General features: G+C 37.2%; 1 protein-coding gene across 1 annotated transcript; it reads right to left on the bottom strand.

The window, feature by feature from the left end:
- Positions 4,266–11,683, bottom strand: LOC109231184 (fimbrin-2-like). The gene is made up of 14 exons (XM_019396762.1): positions 11,377–11,683; positions 11,099–11,269; positions 9,965–10,206; positions 9,700–9,871; positions 9,029–9,067; positions 8,747–8,815; positions 8,535–8,651; positions 7,805–8,016; positions 7,068–7,223; positions 6,650–6,849; positions 6,405–6,562; positions 5,960–6,056; positions 5,040–5,131; positions 4,266–4,744 (listed from the first exon to the last, which is right to left on the bottom strand). Exons 1-14 carry the CDS (start codon positions 11,461–11,463, stop codon positions 4,562–4,564), a joined length of 1,995 nt encoding a protein of 664 aa, XP_019252307.1. The 5' UTR covers positions 11,464–11,683; the 3' UTR covers positions 4,266–4,561.

Raw genomic sequence — 16,203 nt, 5'->3', positions numbered from 1 at the left:
GAATATATATACATAACATACAATATATACTACAACAAATTATATAATGGAATATATATACATAACATACAATATATACTACAAGAAAATATATAAGGGAATATATATACATAACATACAATTTATACTACAACAAATTATATAATGAAATATATATACATAACATACAATATATAGTACAAGAAAATATATAAGGGAATATATATACATAACATACAATTTATACTACAACAAATTATATAATGGAATATATATACATAACATACAATACATAACATACAATATATAGTATACTATACTAGTATACTATATATATTATATTTACATGAAGAAGTAGTACTATATATACTACAAAATAAGATTTTTCAAAATGAGGGCTCCACCCCCAATGACCACCAACGGTCATATTAATTGCACAAATAGCCATTTTTTTTTCAATTTACAAAACTAACCTTCTCTAACACTATAAGTACCCCCCTCCCTCTTCTTCATTTCAATACTCAATACTCATTTCTCAATCTAAATTTCTCTCAATCTCTCAATCTCCAATTTTCAAGACTTCATGTCTCAATCTCAATTTTCAAGTTAAATCATGCCTCGTTCGGAAAGAGTACGCTTATTTGTTTCGCAATACTATGAAGTGCTTGAAGAAAATGAAGAAGGCCAAATATTAAAGTGCAAGAACTGTGGAAGAGTCTTAAATTTTCGTTCAGGGTGTACCACAGGCATTTTAAGGAGGCATATAAAGTATTGTGTTGAGGGTATTTATCCGCAAATTCGTCTTTAAGATTTTTCAACAATTTGTGTTATTTTAAAATTATTAGACGTATTTATGCTTCATGTTGTACTTTGTTATTAATTTATTATGCATGCCAATTTAGTTTTACTATTGATTTGTTATTTTACATTTTCGTCAAACACTTTAATAATTAGATTTCTATATTATATATACTACATATATTTATATAGCCATGCATAAGAGCAATTTATATATATATACATACACATATGGTTTACAAGAAATTGCCTTAAATAAAAAAAATTAAAAAAAAAAAGCCCGGAAATAAAAAAAACCCGTTAGGCCCGCTAAGCCCACGAGCCCGGCCTATTTAGCCCAGGACCATATGGGCTTAGGCCATCACGGGCTGGTCCTACCCGTTGAGCCTACGAAGCGCGGGACCGCGAAGCCCGGGACCGCCAGAGCCCGGGACCGCTAAGCCCAGGCCCGTTTAGCCCGGCCCGTTTAGCCCATTTAGGCCCGGCCCACCATACAGCCTTAACTGCAACATAGATATAGAGAGCTTGATTTCTGACCAGAATAGGAGCATAGCAACTCTTGCCATAACGACTCTGCTTAAGACTGGCAATGAATCAAGTGTTGATCGTCTCTCTTTTCTGTTTGTTCCCAATCTTATTATACTCACAAGGAACGGTGAATTAGCGGGTAAATAGTTTGGGCGCATGGGTAGGAGTAGTAAATAGTTTGGGCCTGGGCATTAAAGAGTAACTAGTTTAAAATTAATGGGTATAAAGTGAGATTTTTCTCATTATTAATTTAGCAGATACAATGTTCCTTGAAAATAACAGAAATTTTTTTAAAGCACCTCAACCCACAATCGTTAGGTCCTGGGTTCGAGTCACGCTGGAGGGGAAGTGTGTAAACACTATAAATCCTCTTAAATTGGGAGGGAATTTATAAAAAAACAGAAAAATAACTATCTTGAAACAATATATAATTTAATACAGGGTGTAATTTATATGTACTGATAGTGCACACTTGTTTTATCGAGAAAGTTATACGGATAAAATGGAAAAAATAAATACTCATTTTAGCCCGACTCTCAACTTATCACGCACTTTAGCCCTAAAGTCTTTTTTCTATTAATCAACTATGAGTGCAATCATTACGACAAACTCAATTCTAGGTCGACTCATATACGTGTGAGGTGCGATCAACCGCGTAATTTCAATAATAAAGAACTTGCTCTCTGGTAAGCAAATGAAAGTAGATTAACCAAGACGTAAAGGCAGTTTGACACAAAAAGAATCTCCGTCGTGAACCCAAAAGGAAGACGGGTTTGTTAATGCTTGAACTTGATGTAAGTGATTACGAGGTTAGTCTTCTAGGATCAACTTGCTTCAAATTGACCATTAATAATTTATTAATTTAAGTGATGTCATGAGTGATTATGTACTAGTCTTATCTAATGAATTGAGTCTTCCACAACTTTCCAGGGTGATGAGGTGGATAATTAATTCCTTACTCCAGTTTCATATAAGCATCATTGCATGAATCAAGACTATAATCTATAGCTGATGGATGGTTTTATTACAAAATTCTAATTTAACATACAACCGTCACTTCAACTTAACAGACGACCAAAGCCTCCACAGAAGTGAAGTATATTTTAACTATCTTCAGTTTCAGCCTAGAATATTTAGCATACCTATGAAGAAATTAGTAACAATTGAAAGATGCGAAGAACGAGATCAAAATTTTCACTAATCATAGTTTCAGACATTAAACTGTGTATTCCACGGAGGAGCAAATGAAGATGAGAGATCAAGGAAGGGATACAACCACCTATTTTCAAAATGATACCACTATTGATTAGTTGCTCAAACAGACATACATGTAATTATATTTGGAAAAAGAATAGTGTGTTATTACCAAATTGAGATACAACATACAAGCATGGACTGTTCACTGAAAAATGACTTAATAATGGCTGTCCATAGAAAGAAATATCCAATTCGAAACCAAGGGAAACGCTAAAATTAATAAACAAGTATACAATTTTGAGTCCGTGTCATAGGAGTAGATCGAGTGCAAGAATTAATTTCTTGCAAAGTGAAGAAGGTGAGTTAAAACCCCATTGAAAGCCATTGAAGAAACTTGAAGCTTGGGTTAGAAAGTTCGGAATGCGTAATTGTGATTTGTTTCGATTGAATGTTAACAAAAACAACAATAATAAAGCCAGTATAACCCCGTAAATAGGGTTTAGGAAGGGTATTATGTACACATTCTTACCCCTACCTTATGCAGGTAAAGAGGCTATTTCCCGTAGACCCTCCGCTCCAAGCAAGCATGCAAATCACTAAGTATGGAGGAAAAATACAGTAGTTTAAAAGTTAGGAAAGCAGTAATAACAGCACGGAAGTAGAGCAACCAAAACACAAGAAATATCAGGTATTAATAGAATTATAAGCATATGGAAATACTAGACTGCACAACTACTACTAGAAGGAAAGGGAAGACGTACACTGCCTACTAGCCTTCAACCCTAATCATCGCCCTCCACGCCCGCCTATCAAGGGTCATGTCCGCATGTTCTCGATGAGCCGAAGATACGCCATGTCCTTCCTAATCACCTCACCTCCAATACTTCTTCATCCTACGTCTACCTTTCTTCAGACCCACTGTTGTCAATCTCTCACACCTCCTCACCGGGGCATTCGAACACCTCCTCTTCACATGTCCGAACCATCCCAACATCGTTTCCCGCATTTGTTTATGATGGAGGCTACGCCTACCTTGTCCTGAATATCTCCATTTTTGACCATGTAAATTTTGGAACGAGGAGATCGTTCCAAAATTGTATTATATTGGAAACATCATAAGGACAATGAATCTCAATTTTGGAACGATATCATGGAGAAGAAGACGAAGTTTCTATTATCTATAACTATGTATATCTTCTGTGTGTAAGTGCATATCCCTGCATATCTCCGATGTATACCATGTATATCTTAATTTGTATATCCATGTAGAAATGTGTGTGATATACATGTATTATTGCAAAACACTTTTCCAACTACATCAACGACATATTTGACTCCAAACAAGTCTATATCACATTCAATCTTTCTCCAATTTTTTATATTGCCCCGTTTATATGTTCTCGGCGAATTTCAACCACAAATTTAAAAAAATCTTTTTTTCTAAGTATTTTTAATAGGAATTGTTACACAAACAGCCGGCCAGATTGAATGTTTATTTTTTCTAGACGATATACATTAATTATACATAGTTATTACATATATTATACACTCACCGGCTATTTTTAGTTTAAGAGATTAGCCGAGGGTATTTGAGTTAATTCTTCTTTTTAATATTGTATAACTTTTTGTTGACCAAAAGGGTAAATGGTTCTATGGTTAGGAAATTTATTCTAGGAGACATTTTTGTAAATGTCTCTATTTTATATCATCAGGTCAAGTTTCCTACAAGTTAACAAGTTTGATATGGTAACTTACAAATTTAAATAAATCACTTGCTTTAACATATATGCAACAGCTAGTTCGGTCCTTAGTTCTAAGCAAAACTTACATAACATGTAATTAGAAGGGAGGTGAAGACAACCTACATTACATTATTACAATGCCTTCTTGTCCAAAAATACAATTACAACTTACTTACAATATCCACATTATGTGATTCTTTTTTGGAAAATTGCTTTCAGAATAAGTGATTTATATAAAGCGATAACACTATAAATCTTTGGAAAATTTTCAATAAAAGAAAATTCAGCACCATGAAATATCTGGAAAAATCACCGAGTTATGTATTACTAATATCATCCGCTGAAGACTCAGAAGCTGTATCGTCCAACGTTGAGGTTGAGGCTGTGTCCACCGAGCTACTATCACTATCTGATGATGCAAAAGTTTGGTCCTCCAATGGTTGTTTCAAGTGCCAATACATTATACTTGCTGTCAGCGTAAGGATCATCTTTTGATTTACCTGATTAAACATAACAGTTCTAGATATATGAAAAATATTATTGTAAAATCTTACATCAGACCAAAAAAAAAAACATTAGTTATGATATTACTTAGGGAATTATTTGATAATTCATGCTTAAAGCAAATCGTTAACAAGACGTAACATGGACGTCAAAAAAACAAATGAAGGTAACATTTTTTTTCCAAGATGTGATGTGGAAGGAAGGGCGCATCAATTATTATGAAGTCTCGGTGGCATTAACAAAAGTAAAAGAAAGTGCAAAACTGACAACTACATACAAATGAAAAGTTACCTCAATTAAATCTTCAGGTAACAAAAATATTGAACATCCGAGTTTTCTCGCGATAGTGATTATGTAGGTCGCGTTCATTTTCTTCTCCTCATCTGCATCATCCAAAATTTTCCATAATCGAAGAGTCAACCTCAAAGCATAGGAGCACTAAAAGGTACAACAACAACATACCTAGTAATATCCCACATCGTGGGATCCGGGGAGGATAGTGGTATACACAGACCTTACCCCTACCTTGTGAGGATAGAGAGGCGGTTTCCAATAGACCCTCGGCTCAGGAGCACTAAAAGGTACAGATTCATAAAGGTATGGTTTTTGCTCCCACATAGTGAGTCAAGGGGAAGGAAACTATATCATTGCGACTGTTGTTGGATTCAAAAGAATTGATCGAAACAGAAAATCTTCAGTAATTTCAACTATGTTTTTTTCTTTATGTTTCAATTATGATAAATGACCCTATCAAATTGTCTGGACCATCAAACCGATGCGATCTGATTCATTGCCCCCAAACAGATAGTATAGTTAGGCAAATGCAGAAAAATCTTTCACATGCAAAATGTGACACAAAAGTTTGTATGTTGAGCTTAGGTTTCCTAAAACTTTAGCTGATAGGAGGTTGAACCTCCTGTATATGAAAACCTTGGTACCTCTGTTACCTAGGGAAAAATATTCAAGTATCAAATATCACCATATCCAAACATACACTATTTTCCAGCACCTATGTTTAGATCCTAGCTCATATCATTCAGTAGGGCATCTCAGAACATTTACATACAACTGCATTTGATAATTCGATATCTAATGCAAAGAAATATACTCCAAGGAGAGAACAAGGAAAAATTCTTTTGTGTCAATACCAGCAAGCCAGTTTATTGACTTAAACAATTGAAAGATGGAACCTGTTTCTGAAAGAAAATTACCAGTTTCCCCTTTTGTAACAAGACTCCAGTTAACAGCTCGAGGGTGAACAGAACTTAGCAGTTCAAGGAAAAAGATTCCAGTTGACAAACTCTTATCCTGCAAATAAAACAAAGTCATCACCTTCTTCATCGTGGTGACAAGAGGTAAAATACTAGTAAAATTCAAGATAAATATGGCCATCTTGTAAGCACATTATGCAACTCGTCCCTTCTCTTCAAACTTTTGAAAACTAGGTTCAACTGAGAACCCAATCTTTACCTAGCTTGACTGTACTTGAAACAGACAATATTTAACTACTGATATGGAAACCCATTGATTTACAGAAATAGCCCCTTAAAGGTCTAGCAACTCCATTATTCTGATTTTGGGAAGTTAAAATAACAGGAGATGATACCTCAAAACTATTGGGATTTAAGTAAAGAGATATGTCTGTGGAGATGATACCTTAAAACTTGCCATATGACTTTGGCTTCCCGAGTTTCTTACTTTGCTGTTAGCCCACTCTAAAATGTGGGCGTCGGTGATTTCCTTCCCATGGGAGTGAAATCTCAAATTCTTTAAGAGCTGAAGCATGTTACATCTCATTAACTGCCACAAGTAAGCTGAAACACGAAATAAAGTGGTTGGTCCATAATAATTTGTGCTTTTCTAATTCCTGATTCAGTGGGAAAATAAAAGAGCAGGCTTACCCAATATTAACTTCTTGTTTCCCTGCACAACGTCATTTCCAGCAATATTTACTAAGGAAAACTTCAATTGTTTGCCAATCTTGACTACCTGGTTGCAGTTTTCTACTTTTCTAAAAGGCATCTTAATTGGAGGTTTAGTGGCAATTTTCCAATTAACAATTCCTGGGGAGACCTTGTCAAGTGTCTCCAAAAGCACCCATCTGCAAAAGACAAACATTGACGCAGAATGAAACCTAGGCAGCAGAAGTGCTCTTCACATAAACGTTTTTTAAAGAACTTCTAGAAAAGCCAAATAAGATCAGAGCGGAGTTGGAGTTCTTTATTTTCACTGGATCAAAAGGAAATTGAACTAACTCTGGAGCATGATTGCACTACCATGGGGAGAATTTTCTACACTAGGTATCAGGGTAGCACTCACCCATCTCTCAGATCTTCGAAAACATTGTCTATGTATGATGAATTTCCAAGACTATTGATCCAAAAGCGAAATGATCTTTCTTCCCTGGACATCTGAGCTTCATCTGGTGATATCTCAACAAAGGATATCTGCTTTGTTTGGGTTGAAAGACCATTCCTATAGATAGGAGATTTATGATCAGTTTATAATTGAAAAAGATGATCAAATAAACTAAATTGTACAGAATGCAACCCCAGTTAAGTGTAAAACACAAGTTTTACCGTAATTCCTAGGCAGATAATATCTCAGATTTATACAGAAAAATTGGTGAATCTTACAAGTGCGTCAGATTATGGGAAAATCTATAACAGATTTCAGGTCAACCGACAACTGTGGCGGAATCAACGTTGTGTCTATTCAAGTGTGTATGCTGACATATACTAGTGAAGCTACTGATATGTAATTATCTAAGCAGCATGCTAGAAAAGAACATTATAAATTATAAAGCGCGTAGCTTTGAAAAGTAGCAAAGATTTCTCCTAGCATATGTGGAATGAGGTACTCTCTATGTATTGCTATTCAAGAGCTTTTTAATGGGGAAATATAGCTTGTAAGCAACTAAAGTTCTTCTAGAACTTGGAACAACCAGCTAAAGCTGTCTTCTTGTAGTTAACTGTCAAATCCAAATAGAAAAACAACACAGGGAACAATTTGAAAGTTCGCAATTAGAATGGAAAGAAGCATTTAACTATTCTCACCTATGCTGAAAGATATGTGCCACAAATGCAAGGTTAAGATTTGGAGAACCTTCCACAATATCTTTCGCCGTTAAATATCTTTTGCAGCCCATCCTATCTGCATGATCCAGAACCAATTTTGCTCTTCCTAAAGGGTCTCTCACCGTGAGCATTGAAGGATTGGTATACTCAGGGGCTAGTACATTTAGGAGGTGAGCATAAGCTTCTCCATCCTGCATAAGCAATTTGATAACGTAAGAATTAGCATTATATCTCTAAAACGGCAAACCACATATAAGAGAGATGAAACTGAGAGCTCTTTTCTGTTATTACTGAGTAAAAGGAAAAGAAAGTCTAAATCGAGTACCTTTTAGATAAAACTTAGATTAAGCAGAAAACATCACATATAACAGAACTTCATAGGAGGCAGCAACGATATCTCGGTTGATCAAACTGATTCTTATTTGCTCTTTCTATGCCAAACTTATTTAGCACTTGGTGGCACTGTGAAAAGATTAATAACCTGAAATAGTTTCTACTGTTCATATATTCACCATACAGAGGAAGTTCCAGAAACTAGAGTTGTTAAAATATGTCTAAAACCATTACTCAGTAGTTCATGTTGCCCAAATAGGGAAGAGATAATAGAGTCATCAGCACCAAAGTCTTGAAGAGGATTAAATAAAAGGTGGCAGATATTAAAAAAAATCTGTCACGCTTGATTGATACAGTCCAATTCATTCCCATCTACCTTTATGTCAGAAGAGAAGTTTGTCACAATTTTCTTGTATCCAGATTTCTTCAATTGAAAATTCATCCATCTAAGCAGGATCTTTTCTGGAGGAAGGCTCATCAGCTCCTCTACTTCCTGACATCACAAATTTGAGATACTGAAGCATACAACACAAGCTTTCTTGCAAGATGATCACACAAAGAAAGCATCCAATAAGGGTATTTCCCTACCTGGCTATCGTCAACTAACTCGACCAATTGAGGTGTTTTCTTTAGATTGAGGTCTGCCAATAGTTGAATCTGAAATAGCATGAATTAGCCAATCAATATCCACAGAAGTTTCAGATTACAATTTGTGTCCTAAGATATAAAATATATGGCGGTATCATTTTGCATCTTAGTGCCGACCACCTGTTATTTATAAGGTAATCTAGTCCTATAAAAAGTTGCTCCATTACTTCAAATATGAAAATCATCTCAAGTATTCAATAAGTATACATTCAGAAGACTTACTTTAATAATTTGGGATATTACTCCAAGAACAAGATGCCTCTGGAAACAAATGAAACAACAAAGTATTAGTACAATGTATCTGTTACTGCAAAAAGTGAAAGCAATCAAAAGAATGTCACTCATAAAAACCGCATGGCAAAATGCTCATCATGTTAAGAGTCACAGTAAATATTGTGTTGGGGAATACTAGTAAACAACAACACTTTTTCCAGTAACATATTGACTAGAAAATCCCCGAGCCTCCAGTAGATGAAGAAAGTCACCATAATCCAGCCGCAGACCAGAGAACAAGACGATAAAGAGGCAGCAAGGATAATGATATAGATAATTGGATGTCTTTGTACATTCTAGAAGAGAGTGGACCTCTCCTATGAAACAAATCCAAATGAAAAGAGAAACATATGGTCTAAAGAATTATTGGGTCTTTTGTTAGAAGAATGCTATTGATCAAGCTATTTACACATGTAAAATATTAATTGACCGTCCAAAAATACCAGATGATATCACACTAACACTGCTCAAAGCCCGAGACATAATTGCTACTCCATCTAATGAGAAAGACGCTTTCCAAACAATGTTTCAAAGAGTTTTAAGAGGAAACAGAGTCAAGATGATAATTTCATGGAGAACTGATTGCAAACGGGAGAGGGAATTCATAAGGGGAGACGTACCCTCCCTTCGATGAAGTCTTGAGTCCCAATATTGACCACAGTACATCCAATTGCCTTGGCAGAGTTTAGGCACAATGTATGATTTTCATTCCTTTCCCATGGATTAAGCATTCTCTTCATATTTATTGCTCGCTCATCAATTGTTCCAGGTACGGCCACATTGATAAGCTTGCTGCAATAAAAAACAATATTGTTGACAATCTAGACCATGAGGCTTATAAGCGATATGCACATGAGTACAGAAACAGCAATAGTTGATACTAACCAGATAAGAACTCCATCCTTGGCAACCTCAAAGAGGTCGTTAGTAGAAGGATCAATAGGAAGGAATTTTTTCAAAAATTCATCTTCTGCAAGATAGTTGTTAATATGGGCAACATATGATGCCTTCTCGGATTCACTAATTGTGTGGAGTAGCGTAGAAGTTGGAGACGTTAGGAAAGCTGATGAATTCTTGGCGCTATTTCCCATTCTTGCTGTGGCATGTGCTTGGAGTTTCAAATAAACCTGTCACAAGTTCAACAATTTTTTGCACTCTTTAGATACATCCACTACTGACTCTTGACGTGTATGTTCTGAAAAGCTCTAGAAACAGAGTGGAATAATTCAAACAAAATGACTGTAAATCTACTCTAACTATCTAAAAAAGCAGAAAATGTAAAAAGATGTCAGTTTCCTTGTGCAAAGAGCAGAATTAGCTCCTGGAAATTAATAGTTCAGTTAAGTATATTATTCATTCGCTTCTGTTACTTAAAGAAAATTTCTAACTCTATATTCACAAGGAAGGAGTATTGTTTTGAATATACATGTCTGTTTATCCATGGATATGTCTACAAACTAATATTCCAGTAACATCAAAATCTTAAGTTTCTTTCTGTCACAAAGATTGGAGAGATTTTATCAAATGTATGCATTCCATTTAACATCTTTCTTTTTCAAACTGCTCTTTATTAGTTTCCGAATGTGATGGAAGCAGTGTTCTGGATTTTAGTAGAAGCATTTCTTAGGCTACTCTTACAAGATAATTCTGCATACTCAAAACTTTCAAAATCAATTCTAAATTTCCTTCTCTTCTTAGTGATATTCCTGATAGCTCAAAGCACCAATTAAGTACAAAAAGGACTATACAAGGAATGAGCTTATGAATCTATTTTACTTTCTTGATTTTGTTTAGTTTTTGATTCTAGAAAAAAATATACTGTACTAGAAATAAGCTAAAAATTCAGTCTAGTGAATGAATTAAGAATATTGTTTCCTGATATGATCTCATTAGGCCGATTTCCAGATCAAGTGTCTCATTTTAAGAATGATCCAAACAACCACTTCAAGAAATGCCATCTGTGGATATGAATCTACGGCATCTAACAACATTTCAACTGCATGAGCGCGGAATATATACCCGAAGAAATAGTTCGAAATCAACGTTTTCATCCAAACATTTATAGGAATCTCTGAGAAACAACTCTCTGTCTTGCTCCGTAAGATTCTCTCCGACGTGTTTCAGTTTCGCCATTTGTGAAGGCAAGTCGGCGAGCGTCAGACCTCCGTTCTCTTTCTTCATCGTGTTAAACTGCCCAGAAATAAATAAAACGTAATCCTCAATAATGGAGATCCGCAGATAGAATTCCAAAACTGAAATCGAAAAGAAAATAGATAGTGATCAGAGAAAACACTTACGTGAGATTTTAAACTCCGAAGCTCCACCTGAGTGAACTGATTTTGCAGCCATGGATCCGATACCAGCACACCTACATATCCAGCCATTGTTCAGTTCTCTCCTCACTAAAACGCTAGAGAGAGAGGGAGAGAGAGAGAGAGAGAGTTGAGATTTTCTGTGAGTGGGAGAAGAAGAGTGAGAATGGACGGAGATTGAGAGGAAGGCTTAACACTAGAGAGAGTGAGTACACTGGGGACGGAGAAGGAGCTGTCAGTGTCTGTTTCAAAGCTGTTTCTTTAAAATTCAAATTATGAGACGGTATTGTCCCTTTTGTTAACTGCTTTACTTTATACTTAATTCAAATATGTAGTACAGTGCTTCATAATTAAACCCTCTAGTTAGTTTCTGTATTAATTAAAGTATAGTTTACTCCTATTTGATATGGTTTATTAGTCAACAGGGAACGAGAAAAATGTGAAACTGTAACGGTCACTTTTTAATTTTCTGAACTTCGCCAAATGTGTTGGAGGATATAATTTTTTTATTTTTATGTTTGTTTCATACCTGGTAATCGGTACCCGCATTGGAGCCCGACTATATTCGCATTCGCGCTGCGTAGGGCCTCATTCGGGGGAAGCGCTCCCATCAAAGATTTTTCGATACCCAAGGCTCAAACCCGAAACTTCTAGTTAAGGGAAGAGCAGTTACATTCACTGTAACACGACCTTTGGTAGGGTTGGAGGATATAATTACTGTCACATGACACTCACCTAAACCTGGGCCTTTACAATTACCTGTGACTTCAATATTTACCTTACTTGCTAAATTTTAATACGATTTGCTTGCTATCAACACCACTAATAATTATTCAGACATATTCACATCAAATAATGAATTAACGGTCAATTCTATTTTACATACACTTGTATTGTTTAACCATAGGTAATTTGTCACTTGACTTTATTAATGTGGCTTGACCCCCTTCCCAGGAAACCCTCCTCTCGTAAGTGTTGACTGTTGATATCATTAAAGGTCGGTCCTAAATTTTTAGTTCTAAATCTTAATGGCCACAAATTCTTGGAGTAAAGATCCATTTCACTTAAATTGAAGCAAGTTTATGTATTGCTTGAGAGGTGGTTACTGTAGTTATTGAAAGCACCGAATTGAAGAAGTTACCAGCTGTGATTCTTCAAACGTGAAGGTACCCTCGTGGCATGTTTCCGAATTTTGCACTCTTTATTTAACTTCCGGCTAGTTTTCACGAAGTGACATAACTGAGATTTCAGGTCTAATTAATCCTCGATGGCAGGAGAATTTTCATTTTGTTTGTACTTCTGTTTACCCTCGAATCCGGATAACAATTGAATTTATATGGGGTTTTAAGGATCCGTGAACTAAAAGATACAGAAGGTTTTTAGGTTAAGGAAAATAAAGATAAAGACTCAACAATTGCTGTTAAAGTAAATAATCGCAGAATATAATATTGCTTAGAACAGTTGTGCTTGATGATGCTCAAGAATTTAGAGAGATCCCCCTTTATACATTCTGATTAAGGGTAAAAATAAGGTAGGTCAATTGATTACATCGTGGATCCCTGTAATCACGCCTTAATGGCCTGAAGTGGTTGAGAAAATCACGTTTGGGCGAGATATCCGGCGACGCTTGGTTATCCGTTACGAGTCCGGCTTCCGACCTTGTGTGTTTCTCCATCCGGTGGTGACTCCTATCGAGCTCTGTAACGGTCTCGAAATGACTCGACCTCGGTTGTAGACGTGGCCGTCGTTCTACCTTGCATCCAGGTCGGGTTCGATGGCCCCGATTTGCTCCGGTCCGGACCCAACCCGGTCGGGCTCAAGCAAAAAAGGGTATCACCTAATACAGATAGTCCCCTCGTTTATTAGAGAGTAATGATAATAAACGATATGACCGGTGACGTGATGCCCGTGACGTATGGCCATACGCCAGGTGAAAAAGCCATCGAGTGCTCTGACCACGCCTGCTGCAGGCATTTAATGCNCTTGAGTGAAGGCTTGTACTGCCCAGTCATCCGTGACTGGGGGAAGATCCATCCTCTCCATTTGAAATCGAGACACGAATTCCCGGAGTGTCTCGTTTATGCGCTGTCGGACCTTGAACAGGTCGGATTTCCTTGTTTCTACCCTGATCGCCCCGGCGTGAGCTTTCACGAAGGCATCGGCTAACATGGCGAACGAATCGATGGAATTTGGTGGTAAGTTATGATACCACGTCATTGCCCCCTTGGACAAGGTTTCTCCGAACTTTTTCAACAAAACTGACTCGATTTCATCATCTTCGAGATCGTTTCCCTTAATCGCGCATGTGTATGCTGTCACATGCTCGTTTGGGTCCGAGGTCCCATTATACTTCGGGATATCGGGCATTCTAAATTTCTTAGGGATAGGTTTTGGGGCGGCACTGGATGGGAACGGTTTTTGTACAAACTTTTTAGCGTCAAGGCCCTTCAGGACCGGAGGTGCACCTGGTATTTGGTCGACCCTGGAGCTGTATGTTTCTACTTTTTTATTGTTGGCCTCGATTTTTTCCTCCCCTTTTCGATTCGTTCGGTCAGTTCTTCTAGCCTCCTAAGAACCGCAGAATCAGCATCCGGCCCACCCCGTTCCGGCTGTACTGGGGTTGGATTGATGATTGCAGCTGCACGGGGCTCCTGGACCCGGCTCTGGAGCTGGGCTATAGCCAATTGCTGGGCTTGCAGCATGTCAAAAATCATTTTAAGGTTGATAGTCTCTTCGCCGACTGCCTGGGCCCTCGAATCGTCCTCTCCCCGGACGCTATGCGATGATCCGGAGGCCTGATCAGTGTTGAGCGCCATCCGGGAACCGGCATCTATCGGGTTTTCGAGCCCGGGCATTCCATTGTTTCCCGTCTGCTGTTCAAGTTCGTTGTTAATTGATTGTGCCATTCTATGAGTTGGTAATTTGAATGTAAGATGGACTCTTTTGCAAAGAACCAGTGTATTGTGATGCGTCAAGAAAGAGTATCAAAGAGCTCATCAATATCCTTAGCCCCACGGTGGGCGCCAAACTGTTTACCCTCGAATCCGGATAACAATTGAATTTATATGGGGTTTTAAGGATCCGTGAACTAAAAGATACAGAAGGTTTTTAGGTTAAGGAAAATAAAGATAAAGACTCAACAATTGCTGTTAAAGTAAATAATCGCAGAATATAATATTGCTTAGAACAGTTGTGCTTGATGATGCTCAAGAATTTAGAGAGATCCCCCTTTATACATTCTGATTAAGGGTAAAAATAAGGTAGGTCAATTGATTACATCGTGGATCCCTGTAATCACGCCTTAATGGCCTGAAGTGGTTGAGAAAATCACGTTTGGGCGAGATATCCGGCGACGCTTGGTTATCCGTTACGAGTCCGGCTTCCGACCTTGTGTGTTTCTCCATCCGGTGGTGACTCCTATCGAGCTCTGTAACGGTCTCGAAATGACTCGACCTCGGTTGTAGACGTGGCCGTCGTTCTACCTTGCATCCAGGTCGGGTTCGATGGCCCCGATTTGCTCCGGTCCGGACCCAACCCGGTCGGGCTCAAGCAAAAAAGGGTATCACCTAATACAACTTCATTTGTTCTTTTTTCCTTCATGCACTCTCATACACAATCCATGTGCAGAACTTGCTCAAGTTGAGGAACACAATTTCCAGAACAAGTTTTAGGTAGAAAATAGTAAAGCCAAGTGAAAAATGTGACTCTCTATGCATCTTAATTGGCCCAATTTCAGCACTTCATGTTCCTTCACAAATGACTTTTATCAGAACGTATGGTCCTTCTTGTCATTTCATCATAGAAGAAAGATTAGTTGAGCACCTTTCAAATTGTGAGCCCCACAGAAGGAGGGCTTTTCTTAAGAAAAGTTTGAATAGATAACATAACGGCTCTTCTGATGCTTTCTCGAGACTAGAATTTTGAAAACTAGAACGCCAGTTTCCAGTAGAAGATTTTGAATTAAACCAAACGCGGTCATTTCAGAAGGAAACAAACTTTAGCTGTCGTTCTCAACCCGCGAAGTCAAAATTTGGTATAAAACAGTTCTAATCTAATTTAAACACTCTATTGGTAACAACTTTCTTCCTATTTCATCCTTAAAAAAAACTAAAACATTAGCTCAAACGACTTCTTAAGTTTAACCTCTTGTAGATTTCTTCACTCTTATTCTATAGCTAATATAATGTCTTATTAACAACTTAATTACTTGTCCGGTCGACTCTGCATATTGCATAGAGTACCTTAGCAATAAAATAAATAAATAAATAAAGATGTGGCTTTTTGGTACTCCTACACAACTCTATATCACTATGAATATTATTATCTTCATTTCCATAGATTCCAGAGCAACAATGCAAACTTATTTCTAATTTTATACACTGCCGGGGTAAAATTATTACACCATTAGCACTTAAACACTAAGTGCAAAAATTGTTGCAAAAGGACGGTAGAACCTGTTGTAACTGATCAAATTTTTAATGCAAAAAATGTATAGTCATTGAAATAAAGCTTAAAATTAATTTGAAAACGATAAATAAAGGAGGCGTGAAGGATTAGGAGAAAACACAAACAAAGCAACCTACCAACCCCTCCTTGGCAAGTGTCCCATGCCATACTTTTCTAATTAAAGAAAGTTGTTTGGCACTTGCACAAAAACGAGCACCTCACGTGGCCATTTCCAGTGCTTTTATTCTAAAAGATGGAAAGGAGATGGGGAACAACTATTGGCATGGGGCTCTAAGTTGGCCCTGACCAACTTGAAGATCAGGGGTATCTCATTTTTCGTTATATCAACATCCCAAAAAGCGCCAT

This window comes from Nicotiana attenuata, chromosome 8 (assembly GCF_001879085.1).
Source record: "Nicotiana attenuata strain UT chromosome 8, NIATTr2, whole genome shotgun sequence".
In the NCBI taxonomy this organism is placed as follows: Eukaryota; Viridiplantae; Streptophyta; class Magnoliopsida; order Solanales; family Solanaceae; genus Nicotiana; species Nicotiana attenuata.
The sequence above is the reverse complement of the archived record's forward strand: the minus strand, read 5'-3'. Positions and strand labels throughout refer to the sequence as shown.

What these genes read in the sequence shown, in the direction of transcription:
- LOC109231184 (XM_019396762.1), bottom strand. Translation starts at nt 11,463, where the DNA reads ATGGCTGGATATGTAGGTGTGCTGGTATCGGATCCATGGCTGCAAAAT. An exon ending in AAGGATGGAGTTCTTATCTG is followed by an intron (nt 9,872 to 9,964) that starts GTTAGTATCAAC and finishes TTTTTATTGCAG; the next exon opens with CAAGCTTATCAATGTGGCCG. An exon ending in TACCTGAAGATTTAATTGAG is followed by an intron (nt 4,745 to 5,039) that starts GTAACTTTTCAT and finishes ATGTTTAATCAG; the next exon opens with GTAAATCAAAAGATGATCCT.